We start from the raw sequence: 15,540 nt of genomic DNA, 5'->3' as shown, positions 1-15,540 counted from the left end.
TATAATGGCTACGGGTGATGTAAGGTGAAATATTGGAGTACATAATGCTTATTTTTTATTTGGACATCCCTATAAAAATCACCAGTGTGCCCTCCCAACGCGATGATGTCATTTTTTTACAAGGTGAGTGGCATCATGGTGCGGCCATTTTGTTAGCTATCGTTGAGGTTACAGGGGCTAGCTACTTTGCTCTGACGGTTGGCTGCTTAAATTTCAGTCAATGAGTGAACTTGACGATTTTTTTTCTTTGGGAGCAACATTCTACCACACGCTGACAGACAAGAGGAGAGCGTATGTGTTTGCTGGTATCGCGCTAAACCGGATGACCATTCATATTTGAGTTTGCTAGCCTGTTAGCTCAACCGGCTAACTGCGCGTGTCGTCAGATGAAATTAAAACACACGGCTTTCATGACCAACACTCGTTTAATATCATAGAGCTGTGACTTGCGTTTTTCACACAGTTTGTGACTGACTGCTCTTGGACGTCGTTGCATTGCCCGGTTAGCATATCTACTTTTAAGCTAGGATCAACGTTTCAAACTCGAGTGCATCATCCCGGTGTTAGCTGATACTAACTCTGAGCTCCGTCAGCTGATAGCTTGTGGACCAGCACTCAGTCTCTCGGACCATGTCGGAGCTATACATCCGTGTGGCTGAGGATGAAAGCGAGGAACCCATGGAGATTCCCTCGGAGGATGATGGGACTGTTTTGCTGTCGTCGGTGGCGGCTCAGTTTCCAGGGGCGTGCGGGCTGCGCTACAGGAACCCGGAGTCCCAGTGCATGAGGGGAGTCCGGCTGGTGGAGGGTGTTCTGCATGCACCTGAGAACGACTGGGGAAGCCTGGTCTACGTCGTCAATTATCCCAAAGGTGAGGCGGATGTAGGTGTGAATGCCAGTATGTTTTTAACATCTGTGTCTCTACATTAATCAATATCCACTGTAGATGCAACCAGACTGCAAACACGCCAGTTTATTAGGTACACTGAGCTACACCGCTAGCATTCTTTTACTATTAAGGCTTTAATGATGAGAATTTCTGATGATTTAACGTGGAAGCAGTATTTTGGTGTTTTTGGATGTAACTGCTTTTGTCAAAGATGTTTTAGTCTAACCTAAAGGTAACACTAAACAGCTTTGGCATAGGGTAACGTTGAATGTGGCTTTTTATGCAATTAACGATCAATTATGAAACCTACCATTTTGATAAGATTATGGGGTTTGAGTATTTAATGTACTGCAATATCAACCACTTCAATGTGAATATTTTGTCTTTGTTACTCTCGGATGGTAAACATGATTTCTAATTTGAATACAATGTGGTAAACACTGATTGACATTTCACACCATTTTGCGTTTTGTGGACAAAACTGCTAGTTTATTAATTGTTATAATAATTGTTAGATTAATCTGTGTAAGCCCAAACATAAACCACAAACAGTCGTGCTGCCTCTGTTACATTTGTTGTAGCAACACCATAGCTCACTGCTGTTTATTAGGGGCCCTCATGTTTTTCAACATGATAGTGGTGCTGTTCTCAACAAAGCCTGGGTCCATAAATAATTTCATGAGTTTGGTGTACAATAACCTGAATAGCATTCATTGAGCGCTGACCTGGGATGAAGTGCTACGCCACTGGCAAATCATCAACTGATGAGCTGAATAATCTGTGTCCCTATGCTTCTATGGTGTCATTAAGTTGCTGGACATCTAAACCACAACATAGGTTATTGGTTTGACTCTTGGCTTTTTTGGGTGGTGTGTATTTTCATTTCATTGACCTTTCTCACTCGCATAATTTTGAATCTGTTCTCCACAGACAACAAAAGGAAGATGGAGGAAATAGATGCTGCTTCAGCCGTTAAAGTTAAGAGGGGCTTTCAGAAGACATCAGATCTCATTGTCCTCGGGCTGCCATGGAAAACGTCTGAACAAGACCTGAAAGACTATTTCAGTACCTTTGGGGAGGTCATCATGGTGCAGGTATGTCTCATATGACTAGAATTTTGTCTTCTTTTTTTTAATCAGTGTTTCTGAGCTGGTCATTAGCTCTAAATAAATTTAAAATTTGTGGTTTAGTGTAAATTGTGAACAGACATTGCACAACTGTGTTGGCTGCAGGTCAAGAGAGATGCAAAAAATGGCAACTCAAAAGGATTTGGATTTGTCCGTTTCACTGACTATGAAACACAAACCAAAGTCATCGCACAGAGACACATGATTGATGGACGGTGGTGTGATTGCAAACTTCCTAACTCGAGGGTAAGTTGCTGAGTTTCTTTAATTCTGAGTAATGCCTGGTAAAATTACCATTCTAATTACCCAGCTGATGTAGGGCATGAGGATGGACCACCTTAAAGGGTCGCCAACACAACAGAGTTCAGTTTGTTGTTAGTAATTATGGAAATATTCACTTGAAGATCTGTTGCACTGTAATCAAAGATTTCAGAAAAACAAGTATGAATTAGTCCACAGCATGACTTAAAAAAAAAAAAGATCAAGTTGTAGATGATGTAATTCACGACTGTCTCCTTGTCCTCTAAGATGTGTCCTGATGAGCCGATGCGGAGCCGTAAAATCTTTGTTGGCCGCTGCACAGAGGACATGACACCTGATGACCTGAGGCAGTACTTTATGCAGTACGGTGAAGTCACCGACGTCTTCATCCCTAAACCTTTCCGTGCGTTTGCATTTGTCACGTTTGCTGATGATCAGGTGAGGCTCATCTTAAATGGCACATTATTAGATATCATACAAGATGGGGAAGTTGGCGTGTGCCAAATGACTTGCTGTACACAACGTGTGTCAGTCTTACCGCATTAGCTATATTACAAATTGCAATCCTAGCAATGTTGATGAGCTTAGATTTGAGTGACGTAATAACTGCATGTGATAAGATCTTGACTGCAGCGGTAATCAGCTCCTCACTACTTCTTTCACAGGTCGCCCAAGCCTTGTGCGGAGAGGACTTGATCATCAAGGGTGTCAGCGTTCACATCTCCAATGCAGAGCCCAAACACAATAATAGTAGGCTAATGATGGAGCGCGCGCGGTTTGGGGCTGGTGGGTTCAGTCAGGGTTATGGCAGTAATCGTGGTGGGCTTGGCAGTGGTAGCAGTGGGGTTAACTTTGGCGCTCTCGGTCTAAACCCGGCGATGGTGGCTGCTGCCCAGGCAGCTCTGCAGAGCAGTTGGGGAATGATGGGAATGCTGGCTAACCAGCAGGGCCTGACCACAACCGCCGGCACAGCCACTACAACCCGAGACCAGACCTATAGCTCTGCTAGCACCAGTTTCAGCAGTCCCAGCTCAGCTAGCCTCGGCTGGGCTGCAGGCACTAACGCCGCCTCCAACAGTGGCTTCAGCTCTGGCTTTGGCACATCTATGGAGTCCAAGTCTTCTAGCTGGGGAATGTAGATAGTTTAGAGTTGACCTTTCTTTTCTTTTTTTTCCTTCTTTAACCCCTAATTTGGCCACTCTGGTAAGTATACCTACAGGGGGCGTCTGCTTATCTTTTTCAGTTTTTTTCCTTTTCTTATTTAAAAATACACTGCCTTTTTATTTTGGTAAAGAGGATATTTGTACTTGCATGTGATGAATGATGCAGTCCTGCACTTGGTGGGTGAAGAGTTCAGTTTGTTAGACAAATTTGCCACACTACATTTTGTTTTTGAGGAAATTGTTCCACAGAGATAATCAAGCATGCGAGACAAATATTTAAACGTGCACGGGTATTTCAAGTGCTTGTCGGCCCCTCGTAAAGTGGGCTTGATATGATTCTGATTGTGTGTCTTTAAAGCAGTTGATTGCATCTTTTTGTTTGTTTTTTGTTTTGTTTTGAAAAACGCCTTCATGAAAGTTTCTTCTGCAGTTCACCAACTCTTTCCCAATTTCCCTGGAGGAAGCGCCTCATTGGCAGCAATGTTCGACAGATCTCGGTATCAGTTCCCCTCCTCCCATGTGTAAATGCTTTGTCATCAAAGAGCACAGCTTCACTCTGCATATACTGTATTAGACGGTGGGTGTTCCTTTTTTTCCTCTCCCCTTTTCTTGGATATAGAATGATGTCTGCTCTTGTCGCTTTTTGAGATCAGTGAATGGGATTGGTGTTGGACCGAGTGAGAGTGCGAGCGGGAGATCAAACTGAAAGGAGGCGCGTATGAGAGACTGATTGCAGTTTTTTTCTTTTAAGACAAATGCCTGTGAGAATTCAAAGACCTGTGACTTTGTGCGAGTGTGAGAGGCAGAAGAACGTACGAGTGTGTTCCTGAGTGCATCACAAGGACATTAATTGTGTCTTGAGATCCTTATGGTCTCTGTTTTTCTGTCATCCATAATACTTAACACAATGAAATGTCAAGTGCAATGAGTATTTGTATCCTCTTTTGGCTTTATCTTTCTGTCTGGTTTGATGTGAAAGCTGTGTCTGCTTGCGTTTTTTATTTTTTTCTTGTTGTGACCACCCTCTGTGTGAAAATGTGACTGTTAGTGAAGTCTGTGTGTTGAGGGGGAAAAACTGAAAGTGTGTTGAAGTTTGCAAGTGAACCCAGAGTTTGATGTGGTGAATGTTTGACAAGTTCCCACTGAAAGTTTGTGTTTGAAGTGGTTATGAATGCATTTTCTATGTTTTGTGAAAACCAAGGGAAGTCTGAAATAAAATTGAGTTTGACTAGGTATAATACCCTGTTCATAGTGATTTATTTTTTGACTTGACATGAATTAAACTGCCGACACTTTAATTTACATGTATAGGGACCTCGGACACGGGCAGCCCAGGTTTACGTCTGAGTCTGGAGTCAGTTGTGGAGAAGATGAAGATATTGCAAACCAACATTGGGATTGCTGCACGACTGCTCAAATTCTGAAAAGCATCCTCTTCACCTCACTATCAAGAAACCTCGGACCATCCCTCACTGAAATTCAGTGGACCATACTCAATTGGGTTAAGCTATTTCATTGCACCTACAAGGAAGGTGTTAAGGGTAGGACTAGAAAAGTTTTTGAAACTTCTGCCTACTCCTTGTTTTGCCTTATCTGAATAATTCACTTGGATTCTGTCTGTTTTAAATGTTGTTAGTTTCTTTGTTTGGCAGATTGTTTACAATTTCTTTGAAATAAATTGCTTCAGTCATTGAAATGTCACACCAACACGTTGACAGTCGCCATCTTTTCCCACACGTGTGCAACCCAGCGTCTGCCTTAAATCTGAAACATGCATGTCTTGTCAGTAGATCATATATTCTTTGTCCACCACTACGGTGACCGACAGCTCTTTGAAGTATTAACTTGTAGGCTTCTTTGTGGTGGAAAAAAAAACAACTATTTCATTAAGCCAGGAAGTGTTCTTTGTTGTTTTGTTTACCTTGATTGTAAAGTGGTTGAAATGTTTGAGCTGAGTGATTTTTCCAAGGGACTTGACGGACTGAACATGCCAGCAGAAATCCACACTTTGTATACTGAAAGATTTTAGTATTGCAGTGTAAAATAAAAGCTGAGTTTTTAATCTTCTGTTGTCTCTCAGTGTAGATTAATATAAGCTTCCCAAACAGAGCTATTACTATTGTATTACCCCAATGTCTTGGTTAGTTGTTAGTTGGTGTAGTTGTAAGTATTTGACTCTAGGTGGTGCTGATGTGCCATTAAATATAAATATAAAGATTTGCTGTCTCTAATTAAAGAACAGATTACAAATACTTTTAAGTTTCACAGAATTATGAATCTGATCTATGAACTGTGCTCTCAGTTGTATTTGTAGATCAGGTAATAGTCCAAGAGAAAATGTCTCAGTTCTCAGAATTACAATTATTAAAACTGACAATTCTCCGAAGTTTCAAACAAGGCTGTGGAGGCTCAACCATGTCCTGCATGAACAAGGGTAACAGTTAACATTACCGTACATTACAGCTATTAGGTGTTTGTGGAGGAGTTTGTGCTGGTTCTGTTCTTGGAGATGTGGTTTTTCATGGTGAGGTACTGGGCTCAATGAACCCGATCAGAAATCCAGAGATGGGTTTAAAGTTTGTGCGCAGGCATCACTGCAGATGATGCTGACTGAGGCCTGTGTCTGCAGACATGGTGCCAACACTGCTGAGATCTATGCAGGGACACTGTATTACTAGTATTTTAGTTTATACTTAAGGTCTTATTAAATTTTAGTTTTGATAATGTGATTGTCAGTTTTGTCATTGTTTGATAAAGCAGGATTATAATCTCTAATGGTGCATATTATTATGAGTTGATGCATTGCAGCATAAGTCTTATTAAGTGAAGGCTGATTACATTAAATTTGTTATAAACGGCCCATGTGGAGACAAACTGAGGGGAGGTTACAAGTTATTCAGAACTTAGTTAAGTGAAAAAAAACAGGAACGCAATTGTGCTGCCTTCAATAGCCTCTTGTTTTCTAATGTGACCTCTGGCTGGCATCAGGCCTCGAACGCCAGATAAATGAAATGTCAGAGGAAATGAACAGAACATTTTTATGGAGTTGACTGTAGTTCACACTACGGCCGTGTGAACATGGACGTGAGTTATGGTGTGTCACAGTGCAGGTGCACTGAGGCTTTGTTCACTGTTCCACTGCAGGTGTAATAAACAGCGGTGACGCGCTGCTGTCAGGTGTAACAGCCTTTGTCACCGTTAGCACCTTGATTTCAGCAGCTGAACTGAGACAAGGCTTCAAACAGAGCAGCAGAGAACACAGTCATTTAATGTTATTGCCTTTGCTAAATGGGGTTACTGTATGCTTATGTCTGCCTGTGAGCAGCATCATTTAAAGGAAGTAAAGGACAGACTTTTCTGGGGACGTGGGTACGAAGATTCTTAGTTGTTATTGTTAACCTTGCGAGATAAGGAAGTACTGAGACTGTGGGAAACTGAGCAGCCTTGGTGGAGGTTTCCCCACTTTGACTGTTTTCTCTAGTTTATTATGAAACATGGTCTTTTCTTTCAGGGTCAGCAATGTGGCCAAAACATCATCAGGATAACAACACTTTGTTAAACATGGAAATATTTTGCAAGTTTGAGGCAAAATGTTCATAGCAATTATGTTTAATTTTCGATAGATATGCAAGTACTTGAGTACTTTTGCAGTTTAACTTTTAAATCAGCTCCTTTGATATCTGGACTGTACGGTTGTATATAAATAATAAATAAATCCAAGTAAGAGACAAGAATAACTATGTCTCTGGCTCAGTATCAACAAATCCAGATTGATTATTTTGATGTTGGCGTGTTCACATGTTCAAACATGTCATGGTCTGTTACTGTAAAGCCATTTTGTTTTTAGGTTTATTTGGAAAGATAAAGGTTTAGCAACCATGTGTCTGGACTGCAGCGCCTTCTGCTGGACACTTCATGTAAGGGAATCATGAAATGAGTGAGGAGCCAGTAGTAGATTTTACACATGTATTTTAAAACTGTGGATTCTGTTTTATTTACATCACTGGGCTTATGTCATTTGTTGCCACGTTCCAATCCTGTTTACAGAAGCCAGAGAGTAAGGGCCACACAAGCTAATTATAAAGGGATTCAAATCTTTATTTAGCCTAATACAGTACCGTGCAACGCTTCACCTTAATCCAGGGTTAACACTGTGAACCTTGGACCCAACGTTAGCCTGATAATCAGCATAATGTCCACAGTTTTAAGACAGACCAAACACTTTTTTTCACTCCCCCTGTCTTAATAATAACAGTTGCTAAGTATACACAGTGAGAGTTTGGAACACATCAATCCATGATTTCCACTTCTTGATAAATTAAAGTGCAACACACCTTTTAAAGACTAAAAAGAAGGTTGATGGTGAATGTCGGGCATGTGTTTAAGTTAAATATTCATGTGTAACGGTAGCATATAAAAAGTTGAATGTGTGACATCTTGCCCAGCTAACTTCTTACTCGGTCTATGGTCTTCTTTGCGTTTGTTTCACTGCCGAGAGGGCGGGGCTTAAGCGTTGTACGACGAAGAGGAAACTTTTCCGCCAGAGCCCGTCCAGTTAGTGTGGATGTGAGTGCCAGGGTTTGACAACAGCTCATACGTGTGAGCTCCAAAGTAATCTCTCTGGGCCTGAGGACAACAAATACATGTAAATAACACACGGAGGCAAGTTTGCTTTTAAATAATGGCAGTGTAATCAGTCGGCTTGTTTTGTTCAACAGATTTTTAATCCGCATGATATAAACATATTTCAGCGCAGTAATATTGTTGTGTTCTAATATTTTATCTCTCTGGTCAAGTATTTTAAAACTGTGCTCAAGAGCAGATGAACACAGAGCACTGTCAGGGTGTTTAAGCGTGACATAAAAACACACACACACACACACGCGCGCCTGCTGCACATGGTCTCTATAATCTCATTCATGTCCACACTTGACCATATGGTGAGTAGACTTAAGTGTTCACTGTTGTCTTACCTGGATCAGGTTGGCTGGCAGCTTCTCGTGTCTGTAACCATCGTAGAAGGACAGCGCTGTGGTGAAACATGGCATGGGGATACCGTGCTGCACTCCAGTGCTCACCGTTTTGCGCCATGACTCCTAAACACAGAGATCACAGAACACAGCTGACATGAAGTGATCAGCTACATAACTGTGTACAGGACCTGGTGCAGGATTTAAGTTTCTGGGTGGATCTGAGTGGATTCACTATCAGCTCTGATCACAGTATCACAGTATTCAGTGCAGGAGAATTTTTACATTCAAAGAAAAATGAGAAAACTGCAGTTTGACAGCAGCTGCTTCTTAAGTGGTGGAGCAACATGCAGCTTTCAGTGGTCTTTTTCACTTTAAGTCATGTATGAGGACAGCCGGGTCAAAATGTCTGCTGTAATAAAAGCCCTGACAGCTAACAAGTGATTCTCTTGCTTCACTCCTTTCTTTTGTGAAAAGAGGAAACACTTTTTTTTTCTTCTGTGTCTTTGTCAATGTAGCTATTACAGGTTGGTTGCTGGCCACTTCCTCCTTCCTCATACCTGACAGGCCAACACGGCTTTATTGAAGAAGCTGTCCAGCAGCAAATTCTGCAGCTCGGCATTTCTGTCAAATGCCTCTTTGATTTCACCCAGGAAGACACTGTTGGGAAGAGGAGAGTGAATTGTTAGCAAACAGAGAAACAACTGCACGATTCTTATTAAATATACATTGGTTTGTTTTATTCCAAAAACATGTTAAATGCCCAGTGAAAACATGTTTGCCACACATCGACTGGTAGCTACACACCAAGGTATATTAGAAGGCTGTTTGGTTTAGGTTTATGCAATGTGAACTCCTGTTTACACAAAGCAAATCAGTGTCTCAATCATTTCCTCATTCTCTCTGATTTCACAGGAAGGGTCATAACTTCTTATCTGCATTTCTCCATAGAGCATTATGACACAGTGCAAAGACAAGGAGTAAACGAACTTCCTTTCCGTTAAAACACAAGACTTATCCTTCTTCACCTTAGGTTGTCTAGTAACTAATCCAAAGTGAATTAGACTCTATTAAATGCCCTCATTTGAGTCTTTCTTGCTTTCTCAGTGACACCAGTCTTACACTGCCTAACCACAGTTTTCATCACCATGTCAAAAACCCCTGTGAACATTTATTAACACAGGGCAGCAGTGAAGCAACCCTGTGGTGAGAGGACACCACAAGTTAAAACACACCTTCTGATGATGCAGCCTCCTCTCCACATCAGAGCGATCCCGCCATAGTTGAGGGTCCAGCCAAACTCTTTGGCTACCTGCCGCAGCAGCATGAAGCCCTGTGCGTAGGAAATGATCTTGGACGCATAGAGGGCCTAAAAAGAAATTTGTTGTTTTAATTACAAAAATACAATTCCGTTTCAGGATCACCTCCGGAGATTGTATTCTCTAAAATGTATATTTAAGATGCACCTTTGTGAGTGCAGCTGAAAACTTCTGTCTCAATGAATGAGATTCATTTAGGCACGAGACATGCACTGAAGTCCAGACATTCTCTGCACATTGTCTACATAAACGCAAATGTCCAAGTCACTCAGTAAACTCTCCTGAGATTGTCCTGCCTTGTCAAATCTCTCAATGAAGTCCAAGTGGGCTCATGTGTGAACACGGCAGGAAAAACTCAAGATAATTCAGTGAGTGACTGGGTGAGTGTAAGCTTACACACGTTTGTGTTGTCTGCTGTGTCACGGTCTTCTTTGTTGTCGCACCGGTACAACATCACGCAACATATCCCGCTGACATCGAGCACATCGCACACCCAGCCGACCACGTAAAAAAAACAAAGGTACCGCGCTCAGTCGAAACGCAAGCCTGACCGAGGGCTTCATCGTTCCGACGTGTAGCATACCAAACTGAACCGTTCTCTGTTCTCTGCATTCTCAAGCCAGACTCCACTCCCTCACCTGGATGCTCTGGACTTTCTCCTGCTGTTGTGTCAGAGTCCGATCCAAACAATCTGACACTGTGTTCATCATGTGATGACAGAGAAGGTCTGGAGTTCTGAGTTTTAGGAATTCCTGTCCTTTGATTTAGTTACTTATGTCAAATACTGGAACACGAGTTGCTTAGTAAAGGTTGTCAGTGATCGTGACAGTGGATGACCATTTCTCAGTCTCTTGTGCTATTTTCGTAATACCACTGCATTCTTATGTCTGCTCCTGAAATAATGCTGGTGTAATATTTGAGCAGCTGTTGCTTAGGAGGTAGAGCAGTGTATTTGTCAAGTGGTTATAAAATTATAGCATTAGTTTTACTATGTCGCAGTACCATAGCCTCTCTCTTCCGCCATATTTAGTTTTTGTCATTCCATGATTACCATCTACTCAGTGAAGTACCTTTCTGATGTCTTCTAGGAAGGCGGCCTTGTCGCCGCTGAATTTCACCCCCGTTGGTCCTGTAAGTTTGCAGCTGGCTTCCACTCTCTCATCCTTCAGAGAGGAGAGGCATCTGGCAAAGACAGCCTCCCCTGAGACACAAGGGGGGAGGGACAGGACAAGAGAGGAACAATTAGATTAACTACTGTCTGCATTCAAAAACAGGGAGCAGTACAAGTACAAACATTTGAGTCTTTTAACTCTAATTTAAGTTTCCTGAAATGTCTCACAACATATATTTTGCATAGATTCTACTGGTTAATGCTGTTCCCCAGCCACACTACAAGAACAACATATTAACAATGCCAATTATACCATCGTAAAAAAAAGGTTAAAAAAAGCACTTTATAAAACATTAGACTTTTGCCAGATTATAAAATTAAAATTACATTTGTCCCTGAATCATGATAAGAAGAGGATACAACTGTTGAGTAAGCATGACTTGCTAAAACTGGACTGCTTTGTGATGCAACCCACAGGCAAAGATACACTTACACAACACACACACACACACACACACACACAGCTATCCCACAATGAAGCGTATTGTCCTGCTTCTCACTCTTATCACAACCAGATCTCCAGCACTAACAGAGATGGCGTTGACAAATACAGAACAGCAGTTACAGGGATTTAATGAGTTCTGCCACATTGTCACACTTTTACATATAGTCTGTCATAAATATCCTTTAAATTCTTCTGCACTCCAACAGGTGTGCATTCAGAGCAGAGCTGATCTAATGATAAAGGATTATTAGGGTCCATCCGAGTGCACACTGAAACTGAAGGAGTTATTCATCTTGTATCCTGACCTTCATGGCCTGTTCTGAAACACAATGTCATATAGTGAGAGCAAAGACCAAAGCCAAATCCCCCTTATGTCACATGAGATGAACAGACCAGTAGAAAATCTTTCAATCTTCTTAGGGTCAGACACATATCCATCCAGTTCCCTAGAAGAGGCTCACTAGTCATGTTGTGTGTTAGCAGAGTGGCAGTGGCACTGATCACCTGCCCTTTAATATGTTATGGTGTCATGGTGAAACTGTAAACTCACTGTGATGCAATACTTTCTGCCACGTCATCATGACAAACACAATTTACGGAAAGAAACAGAAGGAAACTAGACACTCCTATGTCATGTCTACTTTTTTTTTTCCTCTCACCGATCAGAGTAACAGGTGTGCCATAATCCAGGGCTGAAATGGCCGTCCACTTCCCTGTGCCTTTCTGCCCTGCACTGTCTCGGATCTTGGGCAGCAGATGTGTTCCATCAGCATCCTTATATTTAAGGATGTTGGCTGTGATCTCGATCAGAAAGGAGTCCAACTCTGTTTTGTTCCAGCTGTCAAAAGCCTGCCATAATTTGATGAAATCAGTTCTACTGCAGTTTTTGTTTTCACAATGACACAATAAATTCTAATTATTACATCACAAATGGAAAAGAAATCTTACCTGTGACATCTCATCATGGTCCATACCCAAAACATCCTTCATCAGGTGATAGGCCTCACAGATCAGCTGCATGTCACCATACTCAATGCCATTATGGACCATTTTCACAAAATGACCTGCGCCATCATCTCCAACCTGCAGAACCAAGCCAGTGAGAACTGTATTTGTGAGATAACTTCTTTGCTACTACATTACTAATCAAGTTTGCAGTCAGCATTGTGTTTCTTTAAAAAACAAAATACTCCACTCACCCAGTCACAACAAGGTTCTCCTGTTCCAACCTTGGCTGCAATGCTCTGAAAGATGTCTTTTATGTGTGGCCTTCAAATGAATGAAAAGTGTTAACATTTATTAGACACAGAAGTGGATGATAGATATTTACTAAGACTTACATAAGACTTTGGACATGTCCTTTCTTTTTAATTAACCATTTGTTTATCATGAGCTCAATTTCTTGACTGAAAGTGTGAGGAGTTAAAACGGTGAGACAGAGTTTGCGATGACTGACCAGGCCTCCTTATGTCCACCTGGCATGAGCGAAGGTCCTTTACGTGCCCCTTCCTCTCCACCACTGACTCCACTGCCAACAAACAGCAAGCCCTTCTCCTTCAGACTCCCACACCTCCGCTGTTCAACAGAGACACACAAGAACTATGAGCATATCCTTAGTTGGGTCTACGACCTGGATGACTGAACCTTCACAGACATGCTGCTTACCGTTGTGTCACTGTATTCAGAGTTGCCACCGTCAATGATGATGTCCCCAGCTTCAAGAAGAGGAACCTGTAGAAACGAAAACGTTGGTCAAAGCAAATAATTTTAACAGAATGCAAATATTTAACAACAGTTCAGATAAAACAACTAACCAGCTTGTCGATGAAGTCATCCACAGCCTGTCCAGCCTTAACCAGCAGGATGACCCTCCTGGGCTTCTTCAACTTAGACACCATGTCCTCCAGGGACTCGGCTCCAATCACCTTGGAGCCTTTGGCCTCGTTCTGCAGGAAGTCATGCACCTTGGACACAGTTCGGTTGTAGGCGCAGACCTGCAGGGGAAGTTTGGAGATTAGTAAGCAAAATAAAAGCAGAGTGGAATGAGCAGAAGTTGTGAGAATAAACATTACAGTGTCTCATTATCATTTCACCACAGTAGCTGCTTTAGTTTGAGCTACATTTCACAGTAGCTTAGTCCACTCGCCGCCAACATAGACCCCCACCAAGAGCTTTACAGGATGTAGGCAAGTTGTAGCCCTTTTACTTTAGTGGTACTTTGTCTTATTTCATCACTATATTTTTATTAACTGTAGTATCATTTCCTCCCCCCGAAATGACTCATTTCTTATCTCCACACCATAATTATTCAGTTTTTATGATGTATTTGTTACATGGAGCAAAGAAACCACAAAACATTCACATTTAAGAAGCTGAAATGGGTTGGGGTAGCTCAGTGGTTAAGACCGGTACCCTGTGTGCAAAAGATATCATGTTGGTATCAATGTTGGTTATGGACCAAGGAAAAATCTTTTAGACTTTGGTGGCAATCTGGACAGATACCTTTTTTTTTTCTACTAATACACAAACACATATATGATGGAGCAACATATTTATCATTTTAATGTTAGATTTAAATGTGGTTCAGTCCACAGGTTGAATGTGAGGTTTTAAGCAGATGAGCGGTAGAGGAAAGTGAAAATTAGCTTTCAGTTCTTGGATTTTGAGAATAATAATATTATAGTTATATTAAAACATGTACAGTAATATGTAAACACAGCAGCAATGTCCAGGCAAAGGGTACAGACGTCATAATCTTACCACAAAGCCATGATCATTCATATTCATGATGAGGTTCTGGCCCATGACAGCCAAACCAATCAGTGCGATGTCTGCTCTGTGAAAACACCAGAAATAACAATAAATAAACACTTGTAATAACCTAATAAACTTGTTATGCTTGTTTTAAAAATGCAGAACTGTCAAGAGTCCGCATCTTCTTTACAGAGCACAAATATTAACACAGCTAAAAAGAGAAAACACGGAACACAGTCACACACACATCATGTCCATTCAAATTTCACGTTACATTTTCTGTCTCATACATTTCTACAGAAAACTGCAGCTACACTTGTTAGCCAATCATGCTAACGATTCCGTTGAGAGTGGGGAGGACTATACGGAAAAACTACAAATTCCATTATCATTTAATCACAAATAAGAGCTGTAGATTCTTCACTTTCCACACTAAACACGGGAATAAGAACCACTTACTGAGCCATTCTTTCCTGTGGGTGAAGTCGCTGCGAAGTCAGTTCAAGTGTCCAGATGACAGTGAGCCTCACTATGATGGTGAATGTTCACTATTTCTCTTTAGCTGCCACTTCCTCCTTATGCACTCAGCGTGACAGACGCGAGGAGACGCCAGTACACGCCTACTCGGCAGTTTCCACCAATCAGAGGACGTTTGTTGAGCTGAAGCCATTTTGGTTTCAAACTGTGATTGGTGCAGGAGACTGAGCAGAGATCCTATTGCTCTGCTATTGGTCGCTTTGGCTGTTACTCACACAAACTTTGCTCGGGTTGAAAGTGAAACTGCCGCTCACCCAGTTTTTCCATTTTTCCTGTCATGACAGTGGTAGTCTTTTGCGCATATTTAACACATACAGTAAATGCTGTTTCAATTTCAGAGAACAGGCAAAGAAAGACAAGGAGTAGTGCATCATGTTAAAGAAAACAAATCAATAATTAGTTTTTTTTTTACAATCACATTTCTTCGCCTTTCTTCTTCCTCCTCTCCTTAGTACTGTACGTTTTAAATCTTATACGTTACTGAGTAAAAAAAATAAATAAAAATTCATACATTGGAAACTTGATGATGAGGACAGGTGAACTGGCATTAATTAAGGTTCCTGAGTGATTGAGAAAGTTAAAGCATTTGTGACCATTTTGACAGATACATTCTGTGTTATTTATTACATTTTATTTTGGCATTAAATTTGTAAAGCTTATTAATGTGAGATTTGTGTCCACGTCCTTTTTGCACAACACAAGAAAGAACCCAAACCTTGTTAAAAAAGTAACAAGCTACTTTTTTGCTTTAACTTGAGTATATTTTTAGACCGGTACTTTTGTTTGTACTTAAAGTTTTATCAAAATAGTGGTACTTTTACTTGAGTAGAATATTTTAGTACTCTTTCCACCTCTGTGTTTATCATATATACTGTCTTATTTCCTGGACATGTGCATTTCTCCT

At 41.2% G+C, this 15,540-nt stretch overlaps 2 protein-coding genes across 5 annotated transcripts; one reads left to right on the top strand and one right to left on the bottom strand.

The window, feature by feature from the left end:
- Nucleotides 1–131: 131 nt before the first annotated feature.
- tardbpa (TAR DNA binding protein a) lies at nt 132–5,507 on the top strand. 4 transcript variants are annotated; one of them, XR_006361272.1, is made up of 7 exons: nt 133–871; nt 1,820–1,983; nt 2,122–2,262; nt 2,545–2,715; nt 2,943–3,027; nt 3,871–4,017; nt 4,752–5,507. XR_006361272.1 is itself a non-coding variant. In XM_044037568.1 (6 exons), exons 1-6 carry the CDS (start codon nt 631–633, stop codon nt 3,963–3,965), a joined length of 933 nt encoding a protein of 310 aa, XP_043893503.1. In that variant the 5' UTR covers nt 132–630; the 3' UTR covers nt 3,966–4,678. The 4 variants fall into 4 exon arrangements, 2 of the variants coding, with proteins under 2 accessions (XP_043893503.1, XP_043893502.1); XR_006361271.1 differs by having other exon boundaries at nt 2,943–3,063; XM_044037568.1 differs by lacking the exon at nt 4,752–5,507 and having other exon boundaries at nt 132–871; nt 2,943–3,063; nt 3,871–4,678.
- Nucleotides 5,508–7,517: 2,010 nt separating this feature from the next.
- pgd (phosphogluconate dehydrogenase) lies at nt 7,518–14,665 on the bottom strand. The gene is made up of 13 exons (XM_044037566.1): nt 14,559–14,665; nt 14,106–14,181; nt 13,160–13,339; nt 13,011–13,076; nt 12,802–12,920; nt 12,545–12,614; nt 12,294–12,428; nt 12,005–12,194; nt 10,800–10,930; nt 9,646–9,779; nt 8,971–9,070; nt 8,414–8,536; nt 7,518–8,066 (listed from the first exon to the last, which is right to left on the bottom strand). The coding sequence occupies exons 1-13, from the start codon at nt 14,564–14,566 to the stop codon at nt 7,947–7,949; spliced, it is 1,452 nt and encodes a 483-aa protein (XP_043893501.1). The 5' UTR covers nt 14,567–14,665; the 3' UTR covers nt 7,518–7,946.
- Between the last annotated feature and the right edge of the window lie 875 nt (nt 14,666–15,540).

The sequence above is a fragment of the Solea senegalensis genome, linkage group LG11, assembly GCF_019176455.1.
Source record: "Solea senegalensis isolate Sse05_10M linkage group LG11, IFAPA_SoseM_1, whole genome shotgun sequence".
Taxonomy (NCBI): Eukaryota; Metazoa; Chordata; class Actinopteri; order Pleuronectiformes; family Soleidae; genus Solea; species Solea senegalensis.
The sequence above is the reverse complement of the archived record's forward strand: the minus strand, read 5'-3'. Positions and strand labels throughout refer to the sequence as shown.

Excerpts from the sequence above, each read along its gene's own strand:
- tardbpa (XM_044037567.1), top strand. The coding sequence starts at position 631 with ATGTCGGAGCTATACATCCGTGTGGCTGAGGATGAAAGCGAGGAACCC. Across the intron at positions 872-1,819 it reads CGTCGTCAATTATCCCAAAG|ACAACAAAAGGAAGATGGAG; the intron begins GTGAGGCGGATG and ends TGTTCTCCACAG. Across the intron at positions 2,716-2,942 it reads TCACGTTTGCTGATGATCAG|GTCGCCCAAGCCTTGTGCGG; the intron begins GTGAGGCTCATC and ends CTTCTTTCACAG.
- pgd (XM_044037566.1), bottom strand. Across the intron at positions 12,615-12,801 it reads GGTGGACATAAGGAGGCCTG|GCCACACATAAAAGACATCT; the intron begins GTCAGTCATCGC and ends ATTCATTTGAAG. Across the intron at positions 12,429-12,544 it reads GAGAACCTTGTTGTGACTGG|GTTGGAGATGATGGCGCAGG; the intron begins GTGAGTGGAGTA and ends TTGGTTCTGCAG.